We start from the raw sequence: 14,327 nt of genomic DNA, 5'->3' as shown, positions 1-14,327 counted from the left end.
CAGAGTGGAGAGGTGAGCGCAGAGGTCACGCCCTGTTCTTTCCCAAGCCCCATTTGGGGTCAGAAGGGGCTGTTGCAGGTTTCGTGGTGCTGTTCCTGCGGGTCCACCCCAATGATGTTCGAGGTGTGGGGAATGGGGCAGAGGCCCCTGGGTGCTGGAAGCTGGTCCCCCTCCTTCCTCGTCTCCTGGCACTGCAGGTGGGGAGCAGGATGGTGATTGTCGCCGCGGGCTGCGTGCTGCTCCTGATGGGCATGTTTGGGAAGATTGGGGCTGTGTTTGCCACCATCCCAAGCCCTGTGATTGGAGGCATGTTCCTGATCATGTTTGGGCTTATCACCGCCGTGGGGATCTCCAATCTGCAGGTAAGGGGGGCGAGGCATCCTTAGAGAGGCAGCTGTGTTGCCTCTCTTGAGAGGAGCCATGGGAATGGGAGGGATGGTATGGGGCTGGAGCAGGAGAGGGGGAGAATCTTAGGTCCCGGAAACCACATCGGCTCCCAAACAGAAGAAAGAAATAGCCAGAAGCATCCAAACTTCAAAAACAGTGACTGCATGGATGCCACCAGCAGTAAAGGTGCTGATGGCCCCATGCCCACCCCCGGGGCCTTTCTCCTGCAGTACGTGGACATGAACTCATCCAGGAACCTCTTTGTCTTTGGCTTCTCCGTGTACTGTGGGCTCGCCGTTCCCAGCTGGGTGAACAAGAACCCCAAGATGCTCCAGACAGGTGATTGTTCTCTGCCCTCCAGACTGGTACTATACCAGGGGCAGAGCCAGTGGGGCCCCTGGTCCTTTCAAGCTTGTCACTTTTGTCTCCACTCTAGGGATTCTCCAGCTGGACCAGGTCATCCAGGTGCTGCTCACCACCGGCATGTTTGTTGGTGGATTTCTGGGCTTTCTCCTGGACAACACCATCCCAGGTAGGGCTCGCCTCACCCCGCGAGGTGGCATTGTGGGCAGACAGCATCTGGGCCACCTGGAGAGCTCCTGGGCCCCGATGGCTGTGTTGGGCCCTGGGTCTGGGTGGAGTGTTAGGCCTATGTTAGTTTTCTAGGGCTGCCATAACAAAGCACCACAGACTGGGTGGCTTAAACAACAGACGTTTATCTTTCACAGTTCTGCAGACTGGAAGTCCAAGATGAAGGTGTGGGCAGGGCTGGTTTCTCCTGAGGCCTTTCTCCTTGGCTTACAGACGGCCGCATTCACAGTGTGTCCTCACTGGGTCTTTCCTCTGTGTGCAGTACACACATCCCTGATACCTCTCAATGTGTCCCAACCTACTGTTCTTATAGAAACACCAGTCAAACTGGATTTGGGGCCCCTATTTCTCATTGTAACTTAATCACCGCTTTAAAGGCCCTAGCTCCAAATACAGTCACATTCTGAGTTACTGGGGGTTAGGGCTTCACCCGGAATTTTGGGTGCAGGAGGAGACACAATTCAGCCCATAACAGGACCCCAAAGTGGGAAATACACCAGAAGCAAAAGAAAAAAGACTCAGTCCTGGCTCTCTTACAGCCTACAGTCTAATTGGAAAGGGAGACCACACAAATATTTATTCATTCGTTCACATTTCGTTTAAAAAACAACCATTGAGACTAGTTTTCTATGTACTAGGCGCTATGTACTGAGACTACAAAGAAAAGTAAGACATGCCCCAGCCTTCTAGAAATCCATGGGCTAATGCGGGAGAGAGGCAAGATGACAGACACTTACAATACAGGGCAGTGAGTGCTGTGAGGAGTAATGACTCTGTGAGTGCTGAGGAGGCTGGAGGCGAGGAGCATAGAGGCTCCACTCACAGATGGCTTCTTGGAAGAGCCATCTAAGGCCATCTTCTCTTCTCTTCTGGGTCCTTCCACAGCCCTCGTAAGGCCCTCTATGCTAGCACCTGCTCCATGGTATTCTGTTTTCCCCATTGCTTCTGTCTACCAAATGTAAAATGCATTTGCATTCCAGAAGCATTAAATGTGCACAGGCCTGCTCCCTGGAGTTGAGGAAAGCTCTGTGGTTCCCACTTGGTTGTACCCCTGTGCTTGGCATGGTGTCAGCCCCACAGTAGGAGCTCAGAGAATGCCCGGTGAACTGAGCTGAGCTGAGCTGTGATTCTTGAGATGGATTTGGAGGCTGAGAAGGAGGAGGGAAGGAGGAGGGAGAGGAGGAGGGAGAGGGGGACGGGGCCAGGAGATGCTCTCCACCTCCCTGGTATCTCCCTGGAGCTGCAGGTGGGGAGCAGGATGGTGACTGTCCCCGCAGGCTGCCTGCTGCTGCTGATGGGCGCATTTGGGAAGATCGGGAGGAGGGGAGGGAGGAGGAGGAGGGTTGGGGGGAGGAGGGCGCAGTGCAGGGGCTCTGAGAGGAGGCCTCATGGGTGCCTGCAGGGGGCGCCAGAGGCCTGCTCCAGTCCCCTCCACGCCATCAGGGTCCAGTCTTGACTTCTTCATTTCCCCCATCAGGCAGTAAGGAGGAGCGAGGCCTTGTGGTGTGGAATCAAATGCAGGAGGCGTCTGAGGAGACCCTGAAGGCCTCGGAGGTCTACGCTCTCCCCTGGGGGGTTGGCACCAAGTTCTGCACGTCCCCCTTCTTCCAGCGCCTCCCGTTCTGGCCCCGGCGGGGACCCGTGGGGACGGCGGCGGAGGCGGACCAGAGCCGGCTCACCCTCTGCTCCCAGGACGCCTCAGAGACCAGGATGTGAGCACCGCCCCTCTCCACACACCCTCCCGCCACCCGGAACGGGCGGATCCCCGCGCCTCCCCCACCTGCACTGGTGGCAGCCGAAGAAGTGCAAGATCGTGGCCAGCGTGCTCCCACCTGGCCGCTTGGTCACCGCGTCCGGCCTCAGGCGTGGCAAGAGTGTCGCGGTGTCCACACTTTCCCTGCTTTCACACGCGCTCTTGGCAGTATTTGATGTGTTGGGAGGAAGAGGCCTGCGCTAGGGCAGGGCTGGAGATGGGGCTGTTTGCTGAGAAGGGACAGAATGGTTCTCTTCTTCTCCGAGGGGGCAGGGGGCCTGTGGCCTCGCTGTCCCCTCCCTCTCTGGGCCCGTCCCCAAAGCCGGGCGGGAGCGCCCCCTCTTCCTGCACCTCCTCTGGGTTCCCGGCGCTCCAACCCCCTCCAGGCCAGGGAGGGCCGGGAGCCAAAGCCCAGGTGTGGCAGGGCTGGACTTAGCCTGCTCAGACCCCTGACTGTCTACCAGAGTGGACTGCAGGCTGCTGGGCAGCTGAGCTGGATCTGCTACCTTGGGCTTCTCCAGAAATTTCCACTGTTTCCCTAGGGGACTCAGTCTTATGACTTGGCCTTTTGATGGGCACTGGGTCCTACTAGCAAGAAAAAGACATCCATGCCCTCTCTCAACACCTCCTTCCCCATTAAGAACGCTATGCCTCCTTGGCCAAACCCCTCCTCCTGGAGAAGGAAGGGGAGACATTTTGCTGGGGTGCAGAGAAGGGGAACATCTGACATTGTTCCAGAGGCTGTTTCCAGCATGGGCTCTCCTGCCCACCACCCCCACCATTCACCCATCTCTGCTTGACATTGGGTGGGTGGAGTTGGCTCCTGTAACCTACTTTACAAGGCTTGGTGATTTCCTGGGCAGGAAGGGTGTGTGTTCTTGTGTGTTAGAAGTCGGGGTGGTGTGGGGGGTCCACTAAGTACAGTTCTGTCACTAATGTGGGTAGAAAAGCCACACCTCCCTGCTCTGAGTGCAGACACCATAGAGACAGGTGTGTGTGGGAAGGCAGGGGTGAGAAGATTGGAGACCTGGTAGTCTCAGCCTTGTTTCCTTCCCTCCCCGAGCTCCTGCATTAAAACCTTCCAATAGCCTTTCATGCCACAGGTTTCTTTCAATATCCAAGTGACCCTGGAAGTGGGAGAGGTCACCAGGTGGGCAGGAGGGGCCTGAGGCCTGGCTTTGGGATATAGAGACAGGAATACTTCTCCAGGTGGAAAAATCAAACTGATGGGATTTCTTAAGGGAGAAGCCCTGAGACTGAGCCAGAGGTGGGAATGCAAGTGAGATCCGTTAGACCCCGGATTCCCTCCAGGTATTCTGTGTGGTGGAAACACAAGCCCAAGGGGAAAAGATTGGCAGGGAAGAAGGAGATGGCCTTCAGTGCATGCAGTTACAAACTCGCACAAGTGGGGATGTTTAATTCCAACTATCTTTATCGGGTGATGGGTTCAGAGTGGCCAGTCTTGAAGACCATTCCTGGGGTGTATTGAACCAATGCCCTGACACCTCCAAAGCTGCCGGTGAGGCACCTCAGGGAGAAGAACAGACTCTACCCCACTCCTGGGACAATTCCAGTTGCTGTCCCTCAAAATACAGTGGCTCCAAGGAGGAAGGAGGATTGCCATTTAACAAGTGGAATGTCGGTCTTGAAGGGGGTGAGGAGGTGAAGTGGGGGGTGGAGTGTGAATTCTGTCATATAATGGACCATGGTGATCGTGATACTCCTGAGAACAGCCTTGAATGATGCACTGAGATGGAATCTGCTCAGCCAGTCCTGGAGTACTACGGGAGTAGTGGTACCCTGCGTGCTTGAGGAACATAACAGATAATATCCCAAGAGATGATCCAGGATGAAAATACCTGTAAAAGCTTCTGACTCATAGAAGAATGCTAAAGGGAAGCAAAGATCTTGCAGGTCCAGCCCTGACCTTGTACACCTGGCGTACAGCCTTCCACGGTGACTGCAAAGGCAAAAGAAAAAGACAGCCTTCCCCACTGGCTCTACCAAAACCTCCCACGGAGGATGTGGTAGCTCAGGGTATCCCATGTGAAGAAGTTTTTTAAGTTAATCTAGAATAAGCTCCCCATCTCCAGATCTTTAACTTAGTTATATCTGTGCAGTCCCTTTGCCATATAAGGTGATATTCACAGGTTTTGATGATTAGGATATGGATATCTTTGGGAAACATTATTCAACCTACTACAGTCCTTGGTTAAAAATTCTATACAGTAGTCCCCCTTTATCCTCGGTTTCTCCTTCCCTGCTTTCAGTTACCTGCAGTCAACTGAGGTCTGAAAACATTAAATGAAAAATGCCAAAAATAAACAATTCATAAGTTTTAAATTGCATGTTGTTCTGAGTAGCCTGATGAAATCTTGCTCCATCCTGCCTGGGACCCGACTCGTCCTTGGTGTAGTGAACGCATGCTGTAGATGAAACTTGCCTGGCAGTCATTAGTAGCCTTCCTGGTGATCAGACCAGTTGTGGTATCTCAGTGCCTGTGCTCAAGTAACCCTTATTTTACTTAAAATATTATAATGCATTAATATAATTGTTCTATCTTATTATTATTAATCTCTTACTGTGCCTAATTTATAAATTAAACTTTATCTTTAGGTCTGCATGTGTAGGAAAAAACATAGTATATATAGGGTTCGGTACTCTCCTTGATCTTCAGGCATCCACTGGGGGTCTTGGAACACATTCCCTGCAGATAGGGGGATCTACTGTATTGGTTACAGTCTTGGTCTGTTTGGGCTGCTATAGCAAAATGCACTAAACTGAGTGACTTGTAAACAACGTGAATTTATTTCTCACAGTTCTGGAGGCTGGGAAGTCTTACGATCAAGGCACTGGCCAATTGGTGTCTGGTGAGGGTCTACTTCCTCATAGATGGCCAACTTCTCACTGTAACCTCACATAACACAAGGAGAAAAGGATCTCTCCGGGGCCTCCTTTATAAGGGCACTAATTCTATTCATGAGGACCCTGCCCATGACCTAATAACCTCCCAAAGACCCCACCTCCTAATACCATCATCTTAGAGGTTAGGATTTTAAAATATGAATTTTGGGTAGACACATTCAGATCACAGCATTTACTTTATAGTATGGCAGCTGTTCCTTAAGAAAACCAGCCATAGGCTGGGCTCAGTGGCTCATGCCTGTCATTCCTAGCAGTTTGGGAGGCCAAAGTGGGAGGATCGCTTGAGTCCAGGAGTTTGAGACCAGCCTGGGCAACATAGCAAGACCCTATCTCTACAAAAAATTTTTAAAAAGAAAGAAAACAAGCCTGAAGATCTTCTATACTTTGGAAAATTGATGTGCCTTTAAAGTCCACTTTATTGACTATAAATTTTCTCCCCATGAAGCTGAGACTGTTCCCAATCATAGTAGGGTTTCCTGGTTACGTGTTGGCTTCCACACTTCTCAATACACTGCCCAGAGTCTACACTATCCTTGCTTTCACAGAACATACCTTCCTTGCATCTACCCTTAGTTGGTGAAAAGTCATGTATTTTTTTCCACCATTTGCTGATGAAGTTTCTAAGTCAATTCTGCTCTTTTGAAAAAGTCTTTCATTCCTAATATAAGTACTTTGTGTTGATTTTATGATGTGTCCAATCTGTTCTTAGAAGGTAGTTTGCAGTATTAGCCCACAAAAAATATTGACAATTATTTTTACATTATCTGTGATGAGCTATTCCTCTAAACATTTTTATTTTCACTGTATAGTTAGATAATATACATGTGTGAAATGTAACCCTTGCAAAACTCTACCAGAAGCTGATTAACAAACAAAAATTAATACTTTAGGATAGTGAGGAATGGGGAAGAACTTTAATTCCAGATCCTACTGGACCTTTCTACTCTGCTTTTGCTTTGAACCTCACACCATCGGATTTTCTACCTATGCACCTTTTTGTTGTTGGCATCTACAGACCGTCCTTCCCTGAGGATGTTACTGTCCTTCTCTCCAACAATCCTGTCTTAGCAATTGGTGACTTCATAGCCCTAGAACTATGGCTCCCACATCCTGCGCTCCCAGTTCCTTGAGCTCCACGGTAATTGGTACTTTGCTTATCTCAGTTCCTCATTCTGTGGCCTTATCTCTGTTTAGGCTTTGGGATTACCAATAGCTGCGTCTCCTACCATCCTCAATTTCAAGCAATTCTCTGACCACCACCTCCTATTTTTCCAGCTCACTACTTCTAGTCTCCCAAGTCCAATAACCTTTTAACCTTCCAGGATCTGAATCTACTGTCCTCCCACCTCCCTCTTGTCCTCTCTTCCCTCCTTAGCCAGCCTCCATTCTACGGTCAGTCACACTGATCACCTTCTTGCATTCTTAATGCCTCGGTCTGCTCTCTCTTCATCACATTCTCTTGGCAAAACCTGAACATGGTTGAGAATCAATTCTTCACTTACTCTGTGCCTGCACCTGTGTGGCTGAACATCGCTGGAGAAACCACACAACTGAGCTGACTGGTTTTAGATTCATGACCATGGACTTCATGCGGGTGGGCCCTCAGTGCCGCCTGGCGGGCAGGCCACCTTTCCCAAGCCCACTGCACACTCTCTTCTGTCTTCTAAAACCCCTTCCACCTCCATCCTGATCCTGATTCTCAGCTTCTTATTTCACTGAGAGATCTGTAGAGAAGCAATCAGGAGAGGACTTGTACCAACAGCTGCACCTCTCCACTTCCAACTTCTGTGCCTGTCCTCAGCTTTCCCTCCTGTTAGGGGAATGAGCTCCTGGTGCCTCCCTAAAGCTGGCTCCTCCGTGTGCTCCAGAGGCTGCTCCCTGAATTCTGCTCAAGGATTTCAATGCAGGTCTCCGCTCTCGCATCATCAAATTTTCTCTTTCTTTTAATAATTTATGCCAGCATATACACCTGCTGTTATTTCTATTGTCTTAGAAAAAAAGCCTGATCTTTGGGAGTGTGTGGCAGGGTGACTTAAAGTAGTAGGGTCCGGCCTGTGTAAAATGCCGTTATAAATATGCTGCAGACCTGGGACCTGGCCTCAGCTGCTCTAGAAGAGCCGATGAATCACACCAGTCAAGAGCAGGCCCGTCCTCCCTCCCGCCCCTTCTCTGCCCCAGCAGCTTGTCAAATCCTGTCCAATTCTGCCCTTTATTTCTTTTCGTTTGGTTGACACCTCTAGCACTTCAGAACGCTCCCTGTGTTCTCCCCAAACAGCTGCCAGCTAGCCAGGCTCAGTTTTCTCAGTGTGTTTTCCTGTGCTTTATTCCCATAATGTGCTGTCACCAGGGAGCCACAGAAGGATGAACAGCAGCAGAGGACCTCTGGGTGCCTGTCCTGGATAAGCCTCTCCGGCTTCCCTGAGCTGCCCTTTTCTGTAAGAACTCGTGGTTTCAGAGCTTCAGGGACAAGGCAGTTTTGTGAGAAGCTTACGTAGAAGGGACAGATTTCTGACATTTGCATAAAAGCACAAAGGCTTGTTTTGTTCAGAGTCAATGTTGGAGAAGTGCCCCTTCCCCTCCAGTAGCTGGTGGACAAGAGCTAATTGACGAGACAGGCATGGGGTAATTGGCTTGATTTAATCAGCATGATGTGGAACTGAGTTACCCAAACCAGAGTCAGGCTCAGCCCAGGCACCACCCCGCCCACACAATCACACAATCTGCGCTCATCAAGCTTCCCTCCTCCAGTCCATTCTTGTCTCTTCTGCCTCCGCCTCAACCTCCGTGGTCCCCGCATCCCTGCCGTGGCCTAGAGATGGTGCGTGTGGCCCACACTGTGCAAGACTGGCTTCATGTTTCCACGTCCTGATTCTAAAGAATTAGGCAGACTGGAGCTCTCTGTGTCTTTCTCCTTCAAACAACAGAGATGCCCCCCATTCGCTAACTTATTGGGGGGAAAAAAGATAGTTGGAGGTGAGAGGATCTGTGGTTCTTTTCTGTTAATTGGTTTTGGGCTTCAGCCCAATTTGTTATTTCTTCATCTGCTAAATGGAGGTAATGCTGGCTGCCCGGCCTCCCTGGGGAGCTGCTATAACAACAACGTAAAAGTCCCCAAGGGGTATGTATCAAGTTGGCCAAGCTATAGTGGCAGTTATCTCCTCAAACACTTATTTGTGGGGGCGCTGTGAAGGCATTTTTATAGATGTGGTTAACATCTGCCATCCCTTGACTTCAAATTAAGGAGGTTGCCCTAGATAGCCTGGGTGGGACTCACTCAACTAGCTGAAGGCCGTAAGAGCGAACTGAGGTTTCCGGGAGGAGAAATTCTGCCTCGAGACTGCAGCATCAACTCCTGCTTGGTTTTCCAGCCTGCCCACCTGTCCTACAAATTTCAGACTTGCAGTCCTCACCATTGTGTGAACCAATTCCTTCACATAAATCTCGATGTCTCTGTCTCTATCCTATTGTGCTGTGTCTCTGCAGAACCCTGCCTGATACAGCACTGCCTGAGAGCGGAAGACATTGGTCAAGATATGGGAGGCTACCCGCCTGGTATGGGAGCTCTGCGGGGAGCAGGGGAATGAGAACCTGTGAGGGTAGTTTATGTAATAAATCTACCCCAGGCCGTGCCTATATCCAGCAAGGCCCGCTGGAGTGGGGGAGGGAAGCAGAAGGCTGTTGAGGCTGAGGCCTGGAGGTGGGGACATCACCCCAACACAAGGCTGTGAGGAGCAGGGACACCTCTGCATCCTGCTGAAGTCCACTCTGACCTGGGGCCCCTGGCACATGCCACACCAGGAACAAAGTCGCAGCCTTGGACTAAACAGCATCACGGTGGGGCTTGGCACAAAGAGGGGCTGGCTAGAGCTGGCTCACATTGTTTGAGGGCCTACTATGCTCAGGCCCGTCTGTAAAGCCTCATTTCTTCTCTCCCACTCAGCTGGGTTTATGGCTGACCTGAGGCCCGGGGTTCCTCTTTCCTTTCTTTCTAACACGAGTTTAGGCTACTCCTGCCTGCGCTGCCTGCCCAGCTGCCTGGAGAGCCTCCACCTGCCCCCTGGGTTTGGGCATATGTAAGCTGTGAAGTGCTGGGCAAAGCTCCAATCCCCAGGTATTCCCAGGGGGAGTCCCCGAGGGTCATCTGGTGCATCACAGGACAGCACGGTAAGAGCTGGGGCTTTGGATCAGACAGGACCGGGTTTGGATCCTAAAACGTAACCTGCATGTCAGGGGAGAGGCTGTTATTATGACTTGTACACTGTACAGGGCCAGGCAAACCCATTCCCTCTGCACACCAGTGTATTGGGGGTTCTCTAGAGAAACAGAGCCAATGGGTGTGTGTGTGTGTGTGTGTCTGTGTGTGTCTGTGTGTCTGTGTGTGTGTGGATACAGAAAGATAAGGAGGTATTTAAGGAATGGGCCCCCGTGATCGTGGAAGTGCAAGTCTGAAATCCGCAGGGTGGGCCAGCCGGCTGGCAAGAGCTACAGTTTGAGTCAGAGGCTGTCTGCTGGCAGAATTCCCTCTTCTTCCAGGGAGGTCAGACTTTTTCTCTTAAGGCCTTCAACTGATTGGAAGCATTATAGAGTGTCAGCTGCTGTACCCAAGGTCCACCGATTTAAATGTTAATCTCATCTAAAAATACCTTCACAGGAACGTCTAGAATAATGTTTGACCATATTTCTGGGTGCCGTGGCCAAGCCAAATTGATACATAGGACTCAGCCCCATGCTTGCCAGCATGCTGGCCCAGGGATGCTTATGCACCCTTTGCCCAGAAGCCTCACCAGAAATGCTTGGAACTTTGGGATCTCACTGCAGCTCCCGGGCAGGTGTCTCTATTACCAGGAACAGCAGATGTATCTGGTTCCACCCAGCTGTCCTATAGCATAGAGTGGAGGTCAGCACTCTCTTGGGCTCCTAGAGCAGGCAGCTCTAGAACTTTGTAGAACCCACCAGGGCAATGGCCCTGTGCCCTGGACATGCTGAAAGTACCTGGTGTTATGCCACCTCCAGGAACAGATCCTGCCTGTCCTCCTCCTGAAAGGCCTGTGACCTGGGCTTCCACTCACCTGGTACACCCACAGTAGGAGCACAGTGGATGCATGCCCTGGAGCAGGCCAGTCCCTTATACCAAACACCCCGAAAGACTGACACGGGGCCACATTTCTCTTATGCTTTATAATAATCAGAAACTAAAACCATCACAATGCTTCTGGGACAGCCCACTCCAAACAGTCCCAGAGGCCATGGCAGGTAAAACCTAAGCTACTAACATTCAAACTTGGGAACTGCCCACCCTCACTCATCTCTTCCCCTCTCAGCCTTTCTGCATTATAAATCTTCATCATCAAAGGTCTCCATGCACCTCAACATGAGCATCTCATCGTCAATGGGAAGGGCTGGTTCCTGCAAAACACAGGGGGAAGAGGTTTCCTTTTACCCAAGGGCTTTGGGCCCCAGGCAGATAGGAAAGCCCCCAAACCTGGGTCTACCCGCCTGCCCCAGTCTCTACCCCACATCTCTTCAGCTGCACTTTCATCTCCAGCTTCAGCTGGGAAGTAAGGACACAGGAAGGTCCCATTTCCATTTCACTCAACACTCTGTGACCTCTAGAAATGATATAGTAGAACTAGCTTCTTTCCTATCCCAGGAATTTCCAGGATCTCATGAGAAAGACAGGGAAATCTTAAAGCTTTATCCAAGTGCCCAATAGAAGACGGTAAATCACATCATGGTGCACCCACCAATGGAACACCATGCAGCCGTCTTTTCAATAAAAGGAGATAGCTCTCTATCTGTGGGATATATTTTTTAAAAAGTGCAAAGTGCAAAGCAATGTGTCTAGTAGGCTACTATTTGTATTTGAAAAAATATGTAAATATCTGTAGATGAGTGTATATGGCAGTTGCCTCTGCGGGAGGGTACCAGGTAGTACGCCAGGGACACTGGTAAGAGAGAGACTAAGTTTCCATTGTATATCTTTTGATAAGTTTTGAATTTTATGCCATATATATGGGGTACCTATTAGGAGATAATTTTTTAAGAAGTAGCACTATGTTTGCTTAGCAAGGGTTTCTCATTCTATTTAAAATGACCCCAGCCAACCTCTTAGGAGTCTCCATTACCTCTCCCCCTAAAAGTATGTTCCTGTGTTTTTGCTCTTCTTGCCTGTCCCCACCCCAGCAGAAAATGACCCCTGTAATCTGTTATCCCTGCAGATCAGGGTTGATCCCAGTGGGCCCCAGGCAGCATCCCTAACCCCAGTCAACCATCTAATGAATGTGGGACCTGGTCCCAACAGTGACGTCTGGTGGGGCGATGACCTCTGCAAACCGGGCCTTGCATGCTTCACCATGCTCTCCCGATGGGGCGGGGAAAGAGAGAGAGAGTGTCAGGTCACATGGTATCCAGGACAATCACATGGGCCCCTTGTTCTGAGAGAAGACAATGGTGAAGGTAGAGACAAGAATGAAATTTCCTGTACACTGGTAGAATCTGGGGGTGGGAATGAAATTTCCCTCTTTACAACGGAATCTGTCAAAGCCCAAGGCCTCCTGCCCCGGAGCCACTTGGACAGCTTGTTCAAAATACAGATTCCTGGGCCCCGCTCTCACGGCACTCAATGGGAATCTTGAGGCACCAGGAACCTGGATTTCCAATAGGCCACAAGGTGGTTCTTGGGGGCCTTGCTCTGTACAGACACTCTAATCTTTGCTTCTTCTCTCTTTTCTGCCATATGTGGAGAAAGGAAGGAGGGAAAGCAGACTATCCTTTTAATCTTCTCGAAGTCTTGGAAAAGTAGACTAATTTAACAGTGTCCAATAGAAACTGGGGACAGCTGCTCTAAGGAATGGTTGCCCAGAGATTGGTGGGAGGGGGTGACAAGCTGCAGGGAAGGGATCTTCTCTTCAAGGGGGGGATTCAAAGTGGCCCTGGCAGGGGGAAATGAAGAATTAGTGAGAAAAGGGTCAAGTTATGCCTCGGCCTACTGAACAGGTGTCCTAATTATTTTTAGACAAACATTTGCTATTATTATAGCTTGCCTTTTAAAATAAACAGTTGTGTATTTTGCTATATTAGTAGAGAAAATCCATGGCTACAAAAGGGTCTGAAAGGGCCTGTTTCCTTGGCGGCTCAGGCATAAGCCCCCGCCGTCCCATGAAAGCTTCCAGGAATGGACCCCCTGACCAAGACCCCCACTACTCATGTCATCATAAATGGCACAGTCAGCTTTTTGGAAGAAGAAATTAATATCCTTCAAAAGCTGACAGTAAATATTACCCTGGGGTCTCAGAAGATGATGGAACAGCCCAGCCTTTTGGAAAGATGTCATCATTGGTTCACGCAACATTTACAAATGTCTGCTAAGAGCAGGGCCCCTGGGGTCAGGTCCCAGCTTCAAAGGGCTCCCAGTCCAGGTCTGCCCTGGAGGGCATCCCTTTGTCTCTTTCCTCAGTTTCCCCAGACGTCTTCTATTCTACAGGATGCATCAGGCTGCAGTTGACCATCCATGGAGTAGACCAGAGAGAATGAAAGGATGTCTCTGTCCAGTGGCCCCTCATGGTGTGATTGGGGTGAGGTCCCGCAAGGGCCCCCTCAAGAGCCCTTTTTGCCATCCTAAGGGAGGTGGGCAGAGGTCTCACCGCACTCTGCTCTGTCCTACCTGTTTTAACTGGGCATTAACACAGCAAAGTCCTTTAAAAAAATTGATGATCTGCATGTAGAGCTGAAAGTTTTCCTCTGGATTTTCTGCGTTGCAGCTGGCAAACATTGAACTGACAACAGAAAGAAGGAAGAAATAGCAAGTATTCAGGATCTTAATCTTTCACCTCTGCTTCCCTTCCCCCCTGAAATATCTGGATTACAGTGTGAACTAAGCATTTTAAAATTCTCGAACAGCCCAGACCTCTTCTTGAAAGATTTGCATTGCCTCTGCTCAAATGTCATGTTTGGACTCTCTGGAAAAATCGAGATTATGGTGAGACTGGCTCTTGTTCCCTAATTTAGTATTCTGAGCTGTGACCTCTGGAAAAAGGGAGCAAGATTTCCTCTACCCCTCGGAGTCAACCTCCTACAGCGACCCCCTACGGTTCTGGTTCCACTGCGGCTGCTGAGGCCACTCAGGACAGACATTGTACATTTTGAGTTCAATCCCCTAAGATGCCCCTGCTCAGTGACCCTAACATGGAACTCAGGCCCTAGTGCAGAAAGGAGGCCTGTTTTCTTCCTGGAACAAGGGGAGATCCCCGTGTGACAGGGGCCTGAGGGCGCAGCGGCTGTGAGCTGTTTAGGACAGCCAGCGTTTTGACCTCACGTGCTCCTGGGAAGAGGTCCCACAGTCAGCTTAGGACCCCTCTGGCAGCAACCCCTGCCTTTTCTAGGGGAAGGAGAAAAAACCATTTTTAATAGGTTGGTTTTTTGCTCTATGAGCAGGGTAGGGAGTTCTAAATGCTGGTTGGCAAGTACACTTTGGCAGCTTCTCGACAAAGTTGTCTTTGCAGCCCAAGCCTAGCACAGAAATAGGAATGTCTGCTTCCAGCCAGTTTCAGCAAAATGAAACTGCACACAGTTTTGGAGAGGATGAAGCTATCCCATCTTTTCCCGAAGTCTGTCTAGGCCTGGGTGGAGCAGGAGGAAAGAAGGAACAAATGCTGATGTCTGGTTTGCCTGA

At 50.3% G+C, this 14,327-nt stretch overlaps 2 protein-coding genes across 5 annotated transcripts in view; one reads left to right on the top strand and one right to left on the bottom strand.

Annotated features, from left to right (window-relative positions):
- Positions 1-3,823, top strand: part of LOC105809017 (solute carrier family 23 member 1-like) — a 50,721-nt gene extending 46,898 nt beyond the window's left edge. For all 4 annotated transcript variants that reach the window (XM_012642775.1, XM_012642776.1, XM_012642772.1 and 1 more), the window contains 4 exons: positions 198-362; positions 618-726; positions 824-919; positions 2,456-3,823. In XM_012642775.1, coding sequence (XP_012498229.1) covers positions 198-362; positions 618-726; positions 824-919; positions 2,456-2,694 — 609 coding nt within the window. In that variant the 3' untranslated portion in view covers positions 2,695-3,823. The remainder of the gene's footprint in view (positions 1-197; positions 363-617; positions 727-823; positions 920-2,455) is intronic.
- Positions 3,824-10,987: 7,164 nt separating this feature from the next.
- Positions 10,988-14,327, bottom strand: part of STRA8 (stimulated by retinoic acid 8) — a 25,015-nt gene continuing 21,675 nt past the window's right edge. Inside the window, exons 9-10 of the mRNA XM_012642749.1 lie at positions 13,320-13,431; positions 10,988-11,062 (exon numbers count right to left, since the gene is read on the bottom strand). Of these exons, the coding sequence (XP_012498203.1) occupies positions 10,988-11,062; positions 13,320-13,431 (187 nt within the window). The remainder of the gene's footprint in view (positions 11,063-13,319; positions 13,432-14,327) is intronic.

This window comes from Propithecus coquereli, unplaced genomic scaffold, assembly GCF_000956105.1.
Source record: "Propithecus coquereli isolate 6110/MARCELLA unplaced genomic scaffold, Pcoq_1.0 Scaffold186, whole genome shotgun sequence".
In the NCBI taxonomy this organism is placed as follows: Eukaryota; Metazoa; Chordata; class Mammalia; order Primates; family Indriidae; genus Propithecus; species Propithecus coquereli.
Note: the sequence above shows the minus strand (reverse complement) of the source record. Positions and strands in the feature narration are given on the sequence as shown.